This window comes from Epinephelus moara, chromosome 13, assembly GCF_006386435.1.
Source record: "Epinephelus moara isolate mb chromosome 13, YSFRI_EMoa_1.0, whole genome shotgun sequence".
Taxonomy (NCBI): Eukaryota; Metazoa; Chordata; class Actinopteri; order Perciformes; family Serranidae; genus Epinephelus; species Epinephelus moara.
Window position 1 is genome coordinate 30,504,476 of NC_065518.1, and position 13,234 is coordinate 30,517,709.

Here is a 13,234-nt window from a genome sequence, read left to right on the forward strand (position 1 = left end):
GTCTTGTCTTATCTAACCAACAGTCCGAAACCCAAAGATGTGATGTTTACCATCACATATGGCAAAAAAAAGCAGCAAATCCTCACACAGATTAATTTTGTAAATTATTTAGATTGCAGATTAACTTTTAACTTCTGTTTTTTTAAGGTCATTAAAATAATGGACTAATCGTTACAGCTCAAACAGGGAAATACTTTTGGCCTTACGAAATATGTTGAATCAGTGTGATGCAGGTTGCAGGCTTGAAGTGATTTCAGTTCCATTATTCTCAGATTCAGGTATCAGGGCTTGACGCTAACTTTTTTCCCAAGGAGCACATGTGCTCCTAAGTTGGAAAAAGTAAGGAGCGCACAAAGAACTTTAGGGGCACAATGTAAATTGATCAAATAATGTGTTTTCCGTAATAAACGTGATGCAAATAGACATTTACAAGCAAAATTATTTAATGAATTTGTATACAAAATGTACAGAAAGGTAAAATCATCAAGTTTTGAAAAAGTATTGCAATTTAATTTTGTCTTTAATGTTATTATCTTATATATATTATCTTTGCAATATGATTATCTTATATAATGTTATTACTATCCTAAAACATTCTCCAGGTCCTCTGAAACTCTGCAGGACTTATTTCCACCCTGCCCAGCAGCGGTACCGTGGCGAACGGTCCCTAACTGCGGGGAGAACGGAGCAGGCTTCCCCGGAGGTCCGCCGCTTTTCCCGGTCCCTCTTCTCCGCCACACTTTGACTTATTCCCACCCAGCCGACAGCCTGGCCGTGGAGAACGGTCCCTAACTGCGGGGAGAACGGAGCAGGCTTCCTTGGAGGCCCGCTGCTTTTCCCAGTCCCTCATCTCCACCACACTTTGACTAAAGCCTCTTTCACACAGAGCGCGATTTTCGCAGCGGCCACCACGGGGTAGGGCGCAGAGCAAGCGGAGAGCAAGGCACGCAAGACAGGATTTGGTTGAGTACAGGCTCGTTCAGGAGCTACAGCTCAATGGTGACCGCTTCTGTGTCTACTTCAGGCTCTTCTCTGCTATTGGACGCGCCGAGGTGTCGTCACAGCGCGTTGCAGTGAAATTAAAAAAATTTCAATTTGAGCGCAGGCTGGCGGCGGCCGCGGCATGTGCCCGCTCGCGCGCCGCTCAGCTCGGCGGCAGAGCGGTGCACTCTTGCGCCGCGGTAGCACATACACAATGAATGGGTTCATTGGCGGAGGTCTGCGCTCTGTGTGAAAAGGGCTTTATTTCCACCCTGCCCAGCAGCGGTACCGTGGCGAACGGTCCCTAACTGCGGGGAGAACGGAGCAGGCTTCACCGTAGGTCCGCCGCTTCCTCCACACTTTGACTTATTTCCACGCTGCCGACAGTGGGACTTATATTCAATGTGCCGACAGTGGCTTGGAAAACCGCCCATAACCGTGTCACACGGGGAAGAGGGAAGAGGGAAGGCGGCTGGAGTTCCTCCAACATTTGCGGTTAGATTATCATATTTTTTTTTACTGACAAAAATATAGGCTGCTTCGGCTGATTTTTTTATGCGCACATGTGCCCCTAAATATTTTTTACAGTTCGCACACACCTATTTTTAGTCACAAATGCGAGTGAAACGCTCGCACTGTCGAGCCCTGGGTATGTTTGATTACTTTTTGATTTATTTCCCTCATGCTTTTCTAGGATCTGAGTCCTGTTTCAGAAACTTTTTTAGCCGTGACAAAAACAAATCTTGATTATACATGCATCGTCAGTTCAGACATAACTTATTTAAAACCTTGTACTTTAGGCAGTGTTGGCAAAATATTGCATGGTCTGGGGTGCTCTATCATTATTCACTGCATTTTTTTGGTTACTTTGACCCTTATTTCCCTCAGGACTCTAAAGTGGCCCCAACGTACAAAAGCATAAAGCATTGACAAAGTTCAAAATTCTGCTCATGTTATTCTGAATTAACGAGATTATTATGTCATTAATTCAGTAAAACGAGCTTTTTTCCATGCAAACCTTCTGAGATAATAATCTCGTTAATTTAGAAAAACTGGGCGCATACTTTTTTCCCTCAGGTGAATGCATTAAGCTCCCATACCAGAGAGTCACCAAATAATGTCTCAGCAATTTTGAAAGTTTTTCAACCAGTAACATACAGCTTCCCCATTTTTTTGTCTTAGCGGCTGTAGGATTTAAATTTTCATCTTGTTCCACATTGTCTCACAGTATCACACACATAGTATCAGCTTGTCACTGATGATGATCTGAATGAAATTGTATAAATACTAAGGTCAGAGACAAACTGCTTATTGTAAATATTGCAGAAAATGTGTGTCTGAAAGAAAAGAAAGCAGCCCCCTTAGAATAAAGTTGAAAGTGAAGTAGGTTATACAATTTGATTTTGTTAATCAAATATGGCATCTGTGCCCATTTTATATGAAATGTAACAAAACAAAACGTTCTCAAAGTCCTTCAATAAACACACAAGGCTTGCTTTTCTTGTATTTTACTGTAGTTTTGATTTAGTCGTTTTTGTTATAAAACTGAAATATTACAGAGAAAATAAAATCCATCAGTATACAAGCATTGACACATTCATACAGACAGCAAGGTAAGTATTACAGTTATACTATGACCAGATGAATATCAAATATCTGCCAAAATATAGTGTCAGTACACTGTATTCACACAGTTTGATTTCAAAACAGCTACGAGTTAACTGAAATGCTGAACAGAATTAGCTACTGTCATAAGTTAATTGCTATAAGTTACCACCTAGCTTACGGTGGTAGCTTATAGCAATTAACTTATGACAGTAGCTAATTCTGCTACAGAACAACAAAACAACAGAAAAGCTTAATGGCTGTCCCTAAAAAGTGTATGTGGTTGATACTTGTGTACACATATTACTTACATGTATAGACAAATAATCTTCCAGGCAGAAGCGTATCAGAAAAACACTTATCAACATCGTGAATTCAGCTCTGTCCTTGACTGACTTTGCTCAACTGAGAGGCTATGCTAGCAAAGTAAACGGAGAAAAAATGCAGTGAGAGCACTCACTCTGACTTACTTTTAACTTTTTAACCCATTTTTAATTAACTTCTTTAACGTATTCAATCACTAACTTATTTAAATTATTCACTTAACTTTTAAAGGCAGCACACTCATCATTCCCTTAACTAGAAACATCCTAGATGTCTTGTACATCATTTTATACACATTTTCCCAAAATTCAGTTAAACATGTTTTGTGCGTTAGGAAACTGTGGCGTTTAAGAATTTAAAGTTGAGTTCTGCGGGTCTGAGTAATGTTTGGCTGCACAGCATGAATTTGTTATGACAGACCCACGAGCATGTCAGTGAGGTTTAGGAGGCTCAAGTATTGATTCTGATGTGATATTCAGTCTTGAAAAGTCAAACCCTCATACACAGGAGACACCCTGTGCAGATATGTAAACCACAGCCTTTCACAAAGCCAACTGTCTCACTAAACTCTAGGCGAGAGCACCAAATCTTAAATGCATGATGACAACAGGTGACATTCTCTGTAGCTGCTGCACACTGAATTGGAAATAAATTGCAGACCAACTGTTTGGGGCCTCTGACAGCACCCAGGGTGATTTTTACAGGGGTGGCATTTTCTGGTCCAGTACTGCTCTGAAATAAAGCTTATTTGAGTGTAGAAACTCAAACAAATATTCTGTCAGCGAGAGTGCAGCCTTGCGCACTCCCTCAATGGAGCAAGTGTCACTTTTTTAATATCATAAATAAGGGTCTTGGTTGTCTGAGTGTTAGCTTTGTTAAAGAGTCATTTATGCTCACTGTTGCTTGAAACAAGAGGCAAAATGTGAATAGTGTTACAGGCTTTTACTGTTATTACCATCAGCCTGATTTCGTTTAGGCTTGAATGATGAAGGATGAGGTGGTTCTAAAGTATGAATTAGAACACTGTAAATCCTAATGATTGCATTTAATTCAGTGCAAAAACAGTGTAACTTACTACTGATAAAGCGGGATTTATACATCTGCATTGAATTAACACCGTACCTACAGCAAAGGCTTTACATAGACATGTACCCTACACCATAGTCTGACATGTACCTCCCCAGAAATGTAGCTACACATTGCGGACATTGTAAGTCTTGTGTGTGATTTATCCTGACTTCATATGAGTAGAGGGAAAACTCTGCTAGCAGCTAGGCTAATTTATGCAATGTAAAATGTCTTAGGGATTTGTGGGGAAAACGTGTCTAGTTAAAGACAAGTGTTTTGTCTATGAACCTTGCAAGCTTTAATGGAACCTAATTCTGTACTTGGGTTAAATATTGTTGCTATTAAGCCATGTTCCAGGTGTGTTTTGAATTAATCAAACTTGCAGCACGTCACAGAGCTTAACACAGCGGCATAGAAACCCCACCACCAACTGGCATTTTGGCGTTGTAATTGCAGAGCAACATAGACACACCACTGCACAAGTATAACTGCTTGCAAAGGCATAGGCTACTTGCGCTGACTACGGCATACACACAACTATAAATTAGCCTTAAGGTTACATTTCAACAACATGTATTAGCATTACATTCCACTCACAGTGGCCATCATCATCTGTTTTCACTTCAGGCTGGCTCCAAAAGCGAGTCAATCCTCACAGACCCCCATGCTTAAATGCCCAACTTAACAGTAGAAATAAACATGTCAACAGCCTGGCACAGCTAATTTCCCTGTTCGTGGAAAGGCAGTGACAAAAGGCAGTGGAGGAGGCCCAGATCCTTTTTAAAATCATCCAACTTGTTCATCAGAGCAAACCTGATTCTCTCCACTGCCGTAGTGAGGAAGTTTCCGGTGTTTTCCAGTGTTGGAGAAGAACTGTCTCTGCAGTTTTTAGGCCATCGGCAATAAATTGTCTCTTAGGCTCACCTAAGGTGTTCAGTGCCTCTGTTGTGCCAAGGCTGATCAGCTTGGGGTCAGGATGCAATGTCAGACCAACCACTTTGAAAAAGATGCTGAAAATGTCTTCCCAGTATTTGGTCAGCTTCGAACAGCAGGCCAAACTATGTAACAAGGTGCCCTCTGCAGAATTACACTTCTCACACTGTGATGATACCTCAGGAAAAATGCTGTGGAGTTTACTCTCTGAGCAGCACGGCCTATGCAGCACCTTAAATTGAATTAAGCTTTATATGACATTTATAGAACATGTCATCCCAGATGTCTTTGGAAATCTTCCCACCCAGTTCTTTTCCCCAGGCCTGTTTGATGGTTTCTGTGGAGGGAGACTTCAGGCTTTGTAATTTATCTTGTATGAAAGTTTGTGTCTTTTACAGACCTTTTCCACCGTCACTTTTGGCCGCCTTGAGTCAAGCCAGGCTGTGCTGATTAGTGTTTCCATTATCAGTTAAAAAGCACTGTGCCATGCTGAGCTGCGTCAGAGATGAACCTTCTCTGAAGTAGGTCCAAAAGCCAGGCCGCCCGCCCTCAAGTGGGTAGGGGTGACGTCTCACCGAAGGCAGCCAACCCCCGACGACCCCACTTCTCCCACAGAAACAAGCATGTGTGTTGCACGACTCTACTCACCTCTGTCTACAGGAGACTAGAGAGAAAGGCGTTTTTAAAAGTCTCTGTGTTCAGCTCTCAGTAATTTTGTAGCTTCTAACTGAATCTCTGTGGTTTGGAGTTTAGTTTCTCCCCTGCATCCTGTTTTTTCTTTGATATCTGCTTTATTTTACTGTTTGATGGTTGCTATAAGCCTTATTACAAATGTGTGAAGTTGCTGCTCGAAGCCTCGACATTTCCTTATGTTGCTACTACACAATAGAAGTTTTTACATAACAAAATAACTGGGGACTTTTATTGTGAATAATTCATAGGAAATGAAATGTGTTTATCAGTGAATCAGTGGAACTTTGTTAGCGGCTTTTCTTCAGTAAAGACAAGTTTAATAATATCGCAGGGAGGAAAGTGAACGAAACGGCCACAGTGAGATGTTAGATGAGGAGCTGCAGACAACAGGCTCATATTCCACCTCTGCAAACACCTCACCTCCAGCAGGTAAACTTCTTTTGTATGCCCTGCTGTGTGATGAAAAAAAAAACACATGCAGCAAAATTAACAGGGGACTGTAGCCGCAGATCAGTCTCTTGCTATCAAACGTCAATACTTAAGACAAGCCTTCATCAGTTCAAGACACACCCTCAAGGGGGGTAGTCCTGTTGTAATGGAAATGAAAATCCCTGCTGTGCTGGGCTGACAGCTAAACCAAGCCAAACCAGCCCATGACTGTTGAAAAGGAGTACAAGGCAAAGATCCAGTTTATCCTGATCTGGAGTGGTAAAGTCGGGCAAGTGCTGTTTGATATAAATTCTTACTTGTAGATACCTGAAGACATTAGATGAAGACAAGTTGTACTTTTCCTGGAGCTGCTTAAGATTGGCAAAAGTGTTGTTTACACAAATATCCCCTACTGAATGAATACCACTGAATTTCCATTGTAAAAAGCCAATTATTTGCTGCAACAAGCTGTGCTTACAGAGAGTTCAGTGGAGTTAAGTTCATCTTAGCTCTCTTTTGTTCCAGTTGCAGTGGTTTGGTTGATTTGTTGTTATATGTTAAAAATGTGCAGCTCTGTAGCTGTGCACACTGCAATTTCATCCGTATTTGAAACTATTGAGCAATCAGTTCTTTAACCAGACTTGAGCTGGTCTCATGAGATCACTTTTAAAGGGTAACGTTGGTGTTTTGTGTCTAACTGACTAATGGGAACAACAATTTCTGAAATTGGTCACATATTGAGCGAGAAGGCTACAGCATTATGGAAAACATTATATAAAGGATCCCCACAGAGATAGACCTTTATGATAAGGAGTAAGATCCTTTTTTTTTTTTTTTTTTAAACCAGAAACAGCCCCAAAATTGCTGTCGCCAAACCCACCAGACTCCATTTAAACAAACAGTAATCATAGTGTGTACAGAGTCAGCGTATTTCACATCTAACTTGTTGAATTAAAGGTTTATTTCAACCAAACCAGAGTTGGTAATTGTTTGAAGAGTGAGAAGACGAACCAAGATGGGTTTTTTTGTTTTGTTTTGTTTCTGTCGACTTGTTTTACAGATGATAAAAATAATGATGATAAATAATTTGTATTTAATAGGAGCCTGGTGAGTTTGGTTACAGTGATTAGACTTAAAACAGGCTTTTCCCAACAAGCTTCCATGGTAAGTTAGATCAGACTTCAACTTAAACATCCTTTATGAAACTGAGAATACATAAGCCTGATTTACTAAGCCTAGTTTAACCAGAAATATTACTTTATCAAACACCCCTCTAGTATCAACCATCTCAACCACTGTATGTTGTGTGTTGTCTGTGTGTGTTGGTTACTCAATGTATTATGATGTGACCTTTCTGGCTCAGAGGCCTGGTTTCTCCTGTCTTAACAGATGACAGCCATGCGGAGCTTACCAACGAGGCTCACTTTGTATTCAGTGTGCTCAGTAGCTGCCAAACCCAGATCAGATATTTGAACTGAAAAATCCATAGATATGATGACCTCATATCCTTTGTTCGGCACCTAATCCGTTGATTGATCGCTAATGCTGGTTGCCTTGGGAAAGTGTTGACATGGGCATTAGCTTTCATCACTTACCCACAAAAATATGATGTGAGCATTGATTTTCTGGAGGGATTAGACTGTTATTGAAAACAAAGAGCTGCGTTGCAAAATATATCTTCATGAATATTTATGGAACTGTCTATTTCAAACTGTAACACTTTCTCAGGCTGTCAGTGTTGGCACTACTGAGTTTATCTGACACAGATAACCCCAATCTCTTGTGAGTCTTTGATTTCAAAGAGCATTTTCTCCCCTTTTGTGTTTTTACTCCTGGGTATGTTTAATTCTAACTGTAAGACGAATGAAACTATAATTCACTCACTTGCACATTGACACACTTATTCGTTCCCTCACACACCATCAGGTCCGCACGATGCTGGAGGAGATCATGGAGAAGCTTCCAGAGGAGTTCAACATGGCCGAGCTGCTGGGGAAGGCGGAGGAGAGGACTCCCTACCAGGTGGTGGCGCTGCAGGAGTGTGAGCGCATGAACCTCCTCACACAGGAGATCAGACGCTCTCTCTGCGAGCTCAGCCTGGGACTCAAGGTGGGGAGACAGAGATGGGTGATGGGGATTATTACAATCATATTTGTAACTAGTCTGTCCACACTGGCATTATTTTTAAATTGCTTTTTAGATGGTTGTTTGATTTTGTCCAATTTTATCTTGTGCATTTTACAGTGGTGGAATGTAAGAAGTTTTTATACTGTATAAGAGGCTCAGATTATTATTCTAATTGTCTGACAACATTATGGAAAGGATCCCTACAGAGACAGACAGACTGAAAGAGTAAGATCCCTTTTATTTGTATGGCAGCTGTGGCTCAGGAGGCAGAGCTGGTCACCTGCTCCTCTAGTCTGCATTTTGAAGTATCCTGGGGCGAGATACTGAACCTCAAATCGCTCCTGAAGTGCCATCAATATGCAAGTGCAAGTGAATGTATAATTAAGTATCAGGTGCCACTTTCTATGTTAGCCTTTGCTACTAGTGTATGAATGTGTGAATGACAGCTTTAGTTACTGAATTTTTAAGATAAAATTTTTTACATAAACATATTATCACTTTATATAAGACAATAAATAGGGGTTATGTTTAAGCGCTGTTAGCAGTTCCACCAGAAAGAGATTATCCCTCCAAACCTTTCACATTGTTTCATCTGATTAACTGAGGCCCAGAGATGGCAAATCATCCAAAATTTCTCCTTAAAGCAAAGATTAGAGAAAACTCTGGAAAAAATTTTTGGCAGCACAGCTGTGTTTTTTCTCTGTTCTTAACGATAAATGATCTCATGACCCCTCTGATTTATCTTGCCTCTTTGTGTGGGGCCTAACTCCTAGTTTGGTGACCAATAGAATAAACCAACTAGCTCCACCTAGAGCAGCTACAACATCAAAGTGCTGCTCACACATTGAGGGGCTGATTTTCTGCTTTAAATACATGAAGTAAATTCAGCTGATGATAAGTACTTTTACTTAAGTTAGACTTTAAACACAGGACTTTTACTTGTAATGGAGTATTTTTACTTGAGTTATCTGATCTGAGTACTGAGTATCTGAGTATTTACAAGCAATCATCAGCATTGACAGACAATCCATGCCTTCCATTCTGTGCATGAAAAAATGTGTGCTAACACTCTCAGTCATAATCATGGCGAGGTTCTTTAATCTTGGCAGATTTGTGTTTTGTTTTTACTTCCATAGAAAAAGCATAATTATGACTTTCTTTATCAACCAAGGCTTTTGGATTTATGATTTCAGTGAGCAACAGAAAAGCCCTGATCGAGTAATACAAATGTCATTATAAAAAATATGCAGCCTTTTGTTAGTGGAGTAAAGTATTTAAAGCTGCATTATTAATTAATTTTATTTATGGCCATTTGGGGGCAGTGGAACAAGCTGTAAACACAGCACTGACATTGAGTGTGAGCAAACAGTTGCCTATTTACACATCCAGCAACATTAGCATTCATCTGGAGACACGTTAGCCACAAATATTATGTCCAACGATCACTCTCCGTTTTCCTCTGTTCAAGCATGTAATCACTGCCGCGGGTTAGTGGGATCACGCCCCCTGACATATGAAATATTGTTGCCCCCCCAATATTTGGTCATGACATCAGATTCTCCAAAAGCTTAAACAATATAATGCTTCCATTGTGCATATTTGCAATTTTTTTAAATAAATGGTGAAAAAAGTTTTGTCCAATCAAATTACCACAAACTACTTTCCATTAATTTAAATCCCATGTGGGCTGACCTCCTTGTATTTTAAAGTGGATCTCTGAGCTTTTCCTGTGGGAGAAGCTGCTCGGCCTACTTTTGTCTCTCTTTTTTTTTAATCAGCTCAGTGTAAAGTTTGACTTTTGTGTGAAAATGGAGGGAGTCAGATGTTTTTGCTAATCTGATAGACGCTAACACCATGGACTATATACAGAGATAGATGATGTGTCTCTGCTTCTTCCCACTGTACAAAAAGAAGCCAAAATATCCCAGATATGGCCACTGCCATCTTGCACTGGTGGCGTCATTAGGGGCCAGAGTCTGCGCATTAGCGACTGGGAGTGGAGCTGTGGTATTGAGTTTCCGCCCATAAACCCGTCCGACCCAGGAGAGTGGTGCTATTGATCACAAGGCCACCAACTTACACACACAGTTGTCCACTAATTAATTAAACTAACTAAAACCAAACTTATCAGAAAAAATGAACACTTGAACATAATAACTATAATTAGAACTACCAATGCCTAAAATGACAGAAACCATCTTTAGAAAAATATATTTGACGTGTAGTTGTAATTTTATATCCCGTCAGCTAACATGCAGGAGGCGGAGTTTATGACCTATACTGCATCCAGTCACCAGGGAGCGATCAAGATGTTTTGGCTTCTCTTTTGGGGAGCTGTCATGTTGTCAGTCTTTATTATACATTCACTGGCTAACACCAACATAGAGGCCTGTTTGGGAACAAATGTGACACCAGTCACACTGACAGATATCAATATGTATGTCGTGTGTGTTCAGGTTTAAGTGAGTTATTATTCTGAGAAGGCAGAGTACAATTTTGACTCAATTCATTCACCTCCTGGAGTATCTGTGCCTTATGTCTCTTCCTTCGCCCCTCCCCATGGGGATCCTTCGGGATTTCTCTTTTGTCTTTGTCCTGCTCAGTGTCCATTTCTATTACAGACCATATCCTGTAAATTTACAGTGGTTTAAATGCCATATGAAACAGTGAGTGAAATTACATCGCAAAATGAATATTTCACTTCACTTTTGTAGCAATTTAGAGTCACCAGTTAACCTAACCTGCATGTCTTTGCATGTCAGAAAAAAAACACACCAAAATTAGCTTTCCATTAAATATCACAGTTAACTTGAATTACAGATACATCTTGCTTACCAATTGCGTACCTAGTAAGCAATAGTGTTAGCTGAAAACAGCATCCACCCCTTGCTACTCTACAACTCCACCCCTCTCATCCATGTGTGGTCACTTCTGGCTCCAAAAAAAAAAAAAAATCAAAGATGGTGACGGCCAAAATTCTAAACTTGAAGCTTCAAAACGGTAGTCTACAAACCAATCAGTGGTGTCAAAGTAGCTACGTCCACTTCTTTATTACAGTCCATGATCCTCCCTGTAATGTTAATCTCGTCTGAATGGGGCTTATTTCTCATTTGGTTGGGGGCTCCCCGGAACCTGTAAATCTCCTTCAGGTGTCCACAGAGTTGATCTGCCACTGGCCCAGCAGGGATGATGCCAAGAGCTAAATACATTAAATATAAAACAAATGAACTTCAATTGAACTGTCCCTCAAAATCCACCACAAAACCCTCAATTATCCTCAACACCTATGATTCACACTGTGTTGGCTCAGCTGCAGTTGACTGCTGCTGCATTAGTGTTCCTGCATAACTAAACCTTTTCCTCTGTTGTTTGTCAGAAGCTCAGTCTTCACAATGACTCAGAGATTTGGCTTACAGAGGAGCAGAAAGAAATGAGACGTCTGCGCTCTGTGTGTCAAGCCTGACTGAGTCGTGTGTTAACAACAAACGAAAAGAGAAAAAGGGGGGAAAAAAATGTGTAAAAGCGTTTGTTGGGAGTTATGAGGCTTCGATCTCCTGACACAGCAAGCTTCAATAAATCGGCTCAGTGATTTAAAAGCCATGTAGACTATTGTACCAGCAAATGGAATCATATTTCGTCTTTATAGTGGAATAAATAGGAGCTATCAGAATGTTAGCCTTGGTCAGGTGGTGCAGCTTCATTGTGTCATGGTGTGTCAAAGTATGCTGTGGTTGTACTGACGGATCAGGATTATTTTGAGCAGTGCTGTGAAGGTGAAAGGTTCACTATCAACACACAGATGTAGATAAATGTACAAAATCTTATCAGCCTCATAAGGAATTGTCCTGACTGTCACATGTGGGTATCTATACATCAGCAATACATCAGCTCCAGTATCAGTAGGTGAAGGACACGACTGTTGTCTCATTACTCTTCAGTGCCATCTTCTCTTGGCTATCTTACAGCATGTTTTCTTATCTGGCATGGCGTGCTTGTCTGCGTATTTATGTATGCATCAGAGGCAAGGGCTTGTTACCCCTCAACACCTTATGCGGCTTGGAAGTGTCACCTCCAATGTTTAGCTGCTGAGACAAACAGGAAGTGACACACTGAACTCCTAGTTCCTTTCTGTAATGAAAATTCACAAACCGACGAAGAACTTTTATGTACTAAAGAGGCAGCATCTGTCAGCCCTGAGAACAGTCATCCTAATTAAAATAGACGTTTTCCAGACAGAGGATGAAAGCCAAAAGCCAGATCTTTCTAATATCCACAAGCCGCCTGTTCATCAAAGTACAGCAAACACTGGGAAATTCAAACTATAGTAGTGATAAAGTTTATGTCCACATGTTGTTTTTTCTGCCACAGCATACAGCTTTTTAATGTATTTGCCCTGTGGTCTCCTTTGAGCAAAATATCAGTACCCAAAAGGGTGTAATGTTTATTTTACGGTCAGACAGCAGCCATGGCAGAACAGGAAAAAGCCACAGACTTTAGCGTTCTGGATAGGGTCTTCTTCTTATCTAAAACCATCTCAGGCCTCATTACAGCTGCCATGAATGAGAAGGGTATCTCTGCAGAGCTCCATGCTCAGGCCCAAGACCTCCATCGGACCCTTTCTGATCCATAGCTTGAAGAAGGAAGTTAATGTTGTACTCCAGAGTTGATCATCAGGATTCGATAGCATGTGTTTATTGAAGTTAGGTAATGTGACATTAAGCAGCAAATAACCTGTACAAACTTGTAAATTAGCTAACCTTAGCTAGCCACATATGCTAATGTGATACACAGTAACATTAGCTAATGTTAGCAAATTCACATGGTTAGTATATAAGTTATGTGGTTCTTAACATTGTGTTACCTAATTTCATAAGTTACATTTATATCGAAATATTGGGTAAGGGTTGTATTGTTACCTTGGCGTTACTGGTGGAGGTTGTGTGTCAGAAGTTATGTGACATCTAGGGCAACCCTTTACGCTCTGTAGCCTATAATATATCTAAGAATAGAACACATGGCATCTAAACATATAATACACTTGTTTATCAATGATAAGCACAACAAACAGTGCATG

The 13,234-nt window shown here is 40.5% G+C and overlaps 1 protein-coding gene across 2 annotated transcripts in view; it reads left to right on the top strand.

The window, feature by feature from the left end:
- Positions 1–13,234, top strand: part of dnah9 (dynein, axonemal, heavy chain 9) — a 211,491-nt gene that overhangs the window by 188,445 nt on the left and 9,812 nt on the right. For both annotated transcript variants that reach the window (XM_050060727.1, XM_050060728.1), the window contains one exon: positions 7,960–8,142. In XM_050060727.1, the coding sequence (XP_049916684.1) occupies positions 7,960–8,142 (183 nt within the window). The remainder of the gene's footprint in view (positions 1–7,959; positions 8,143–13,234) is intronic.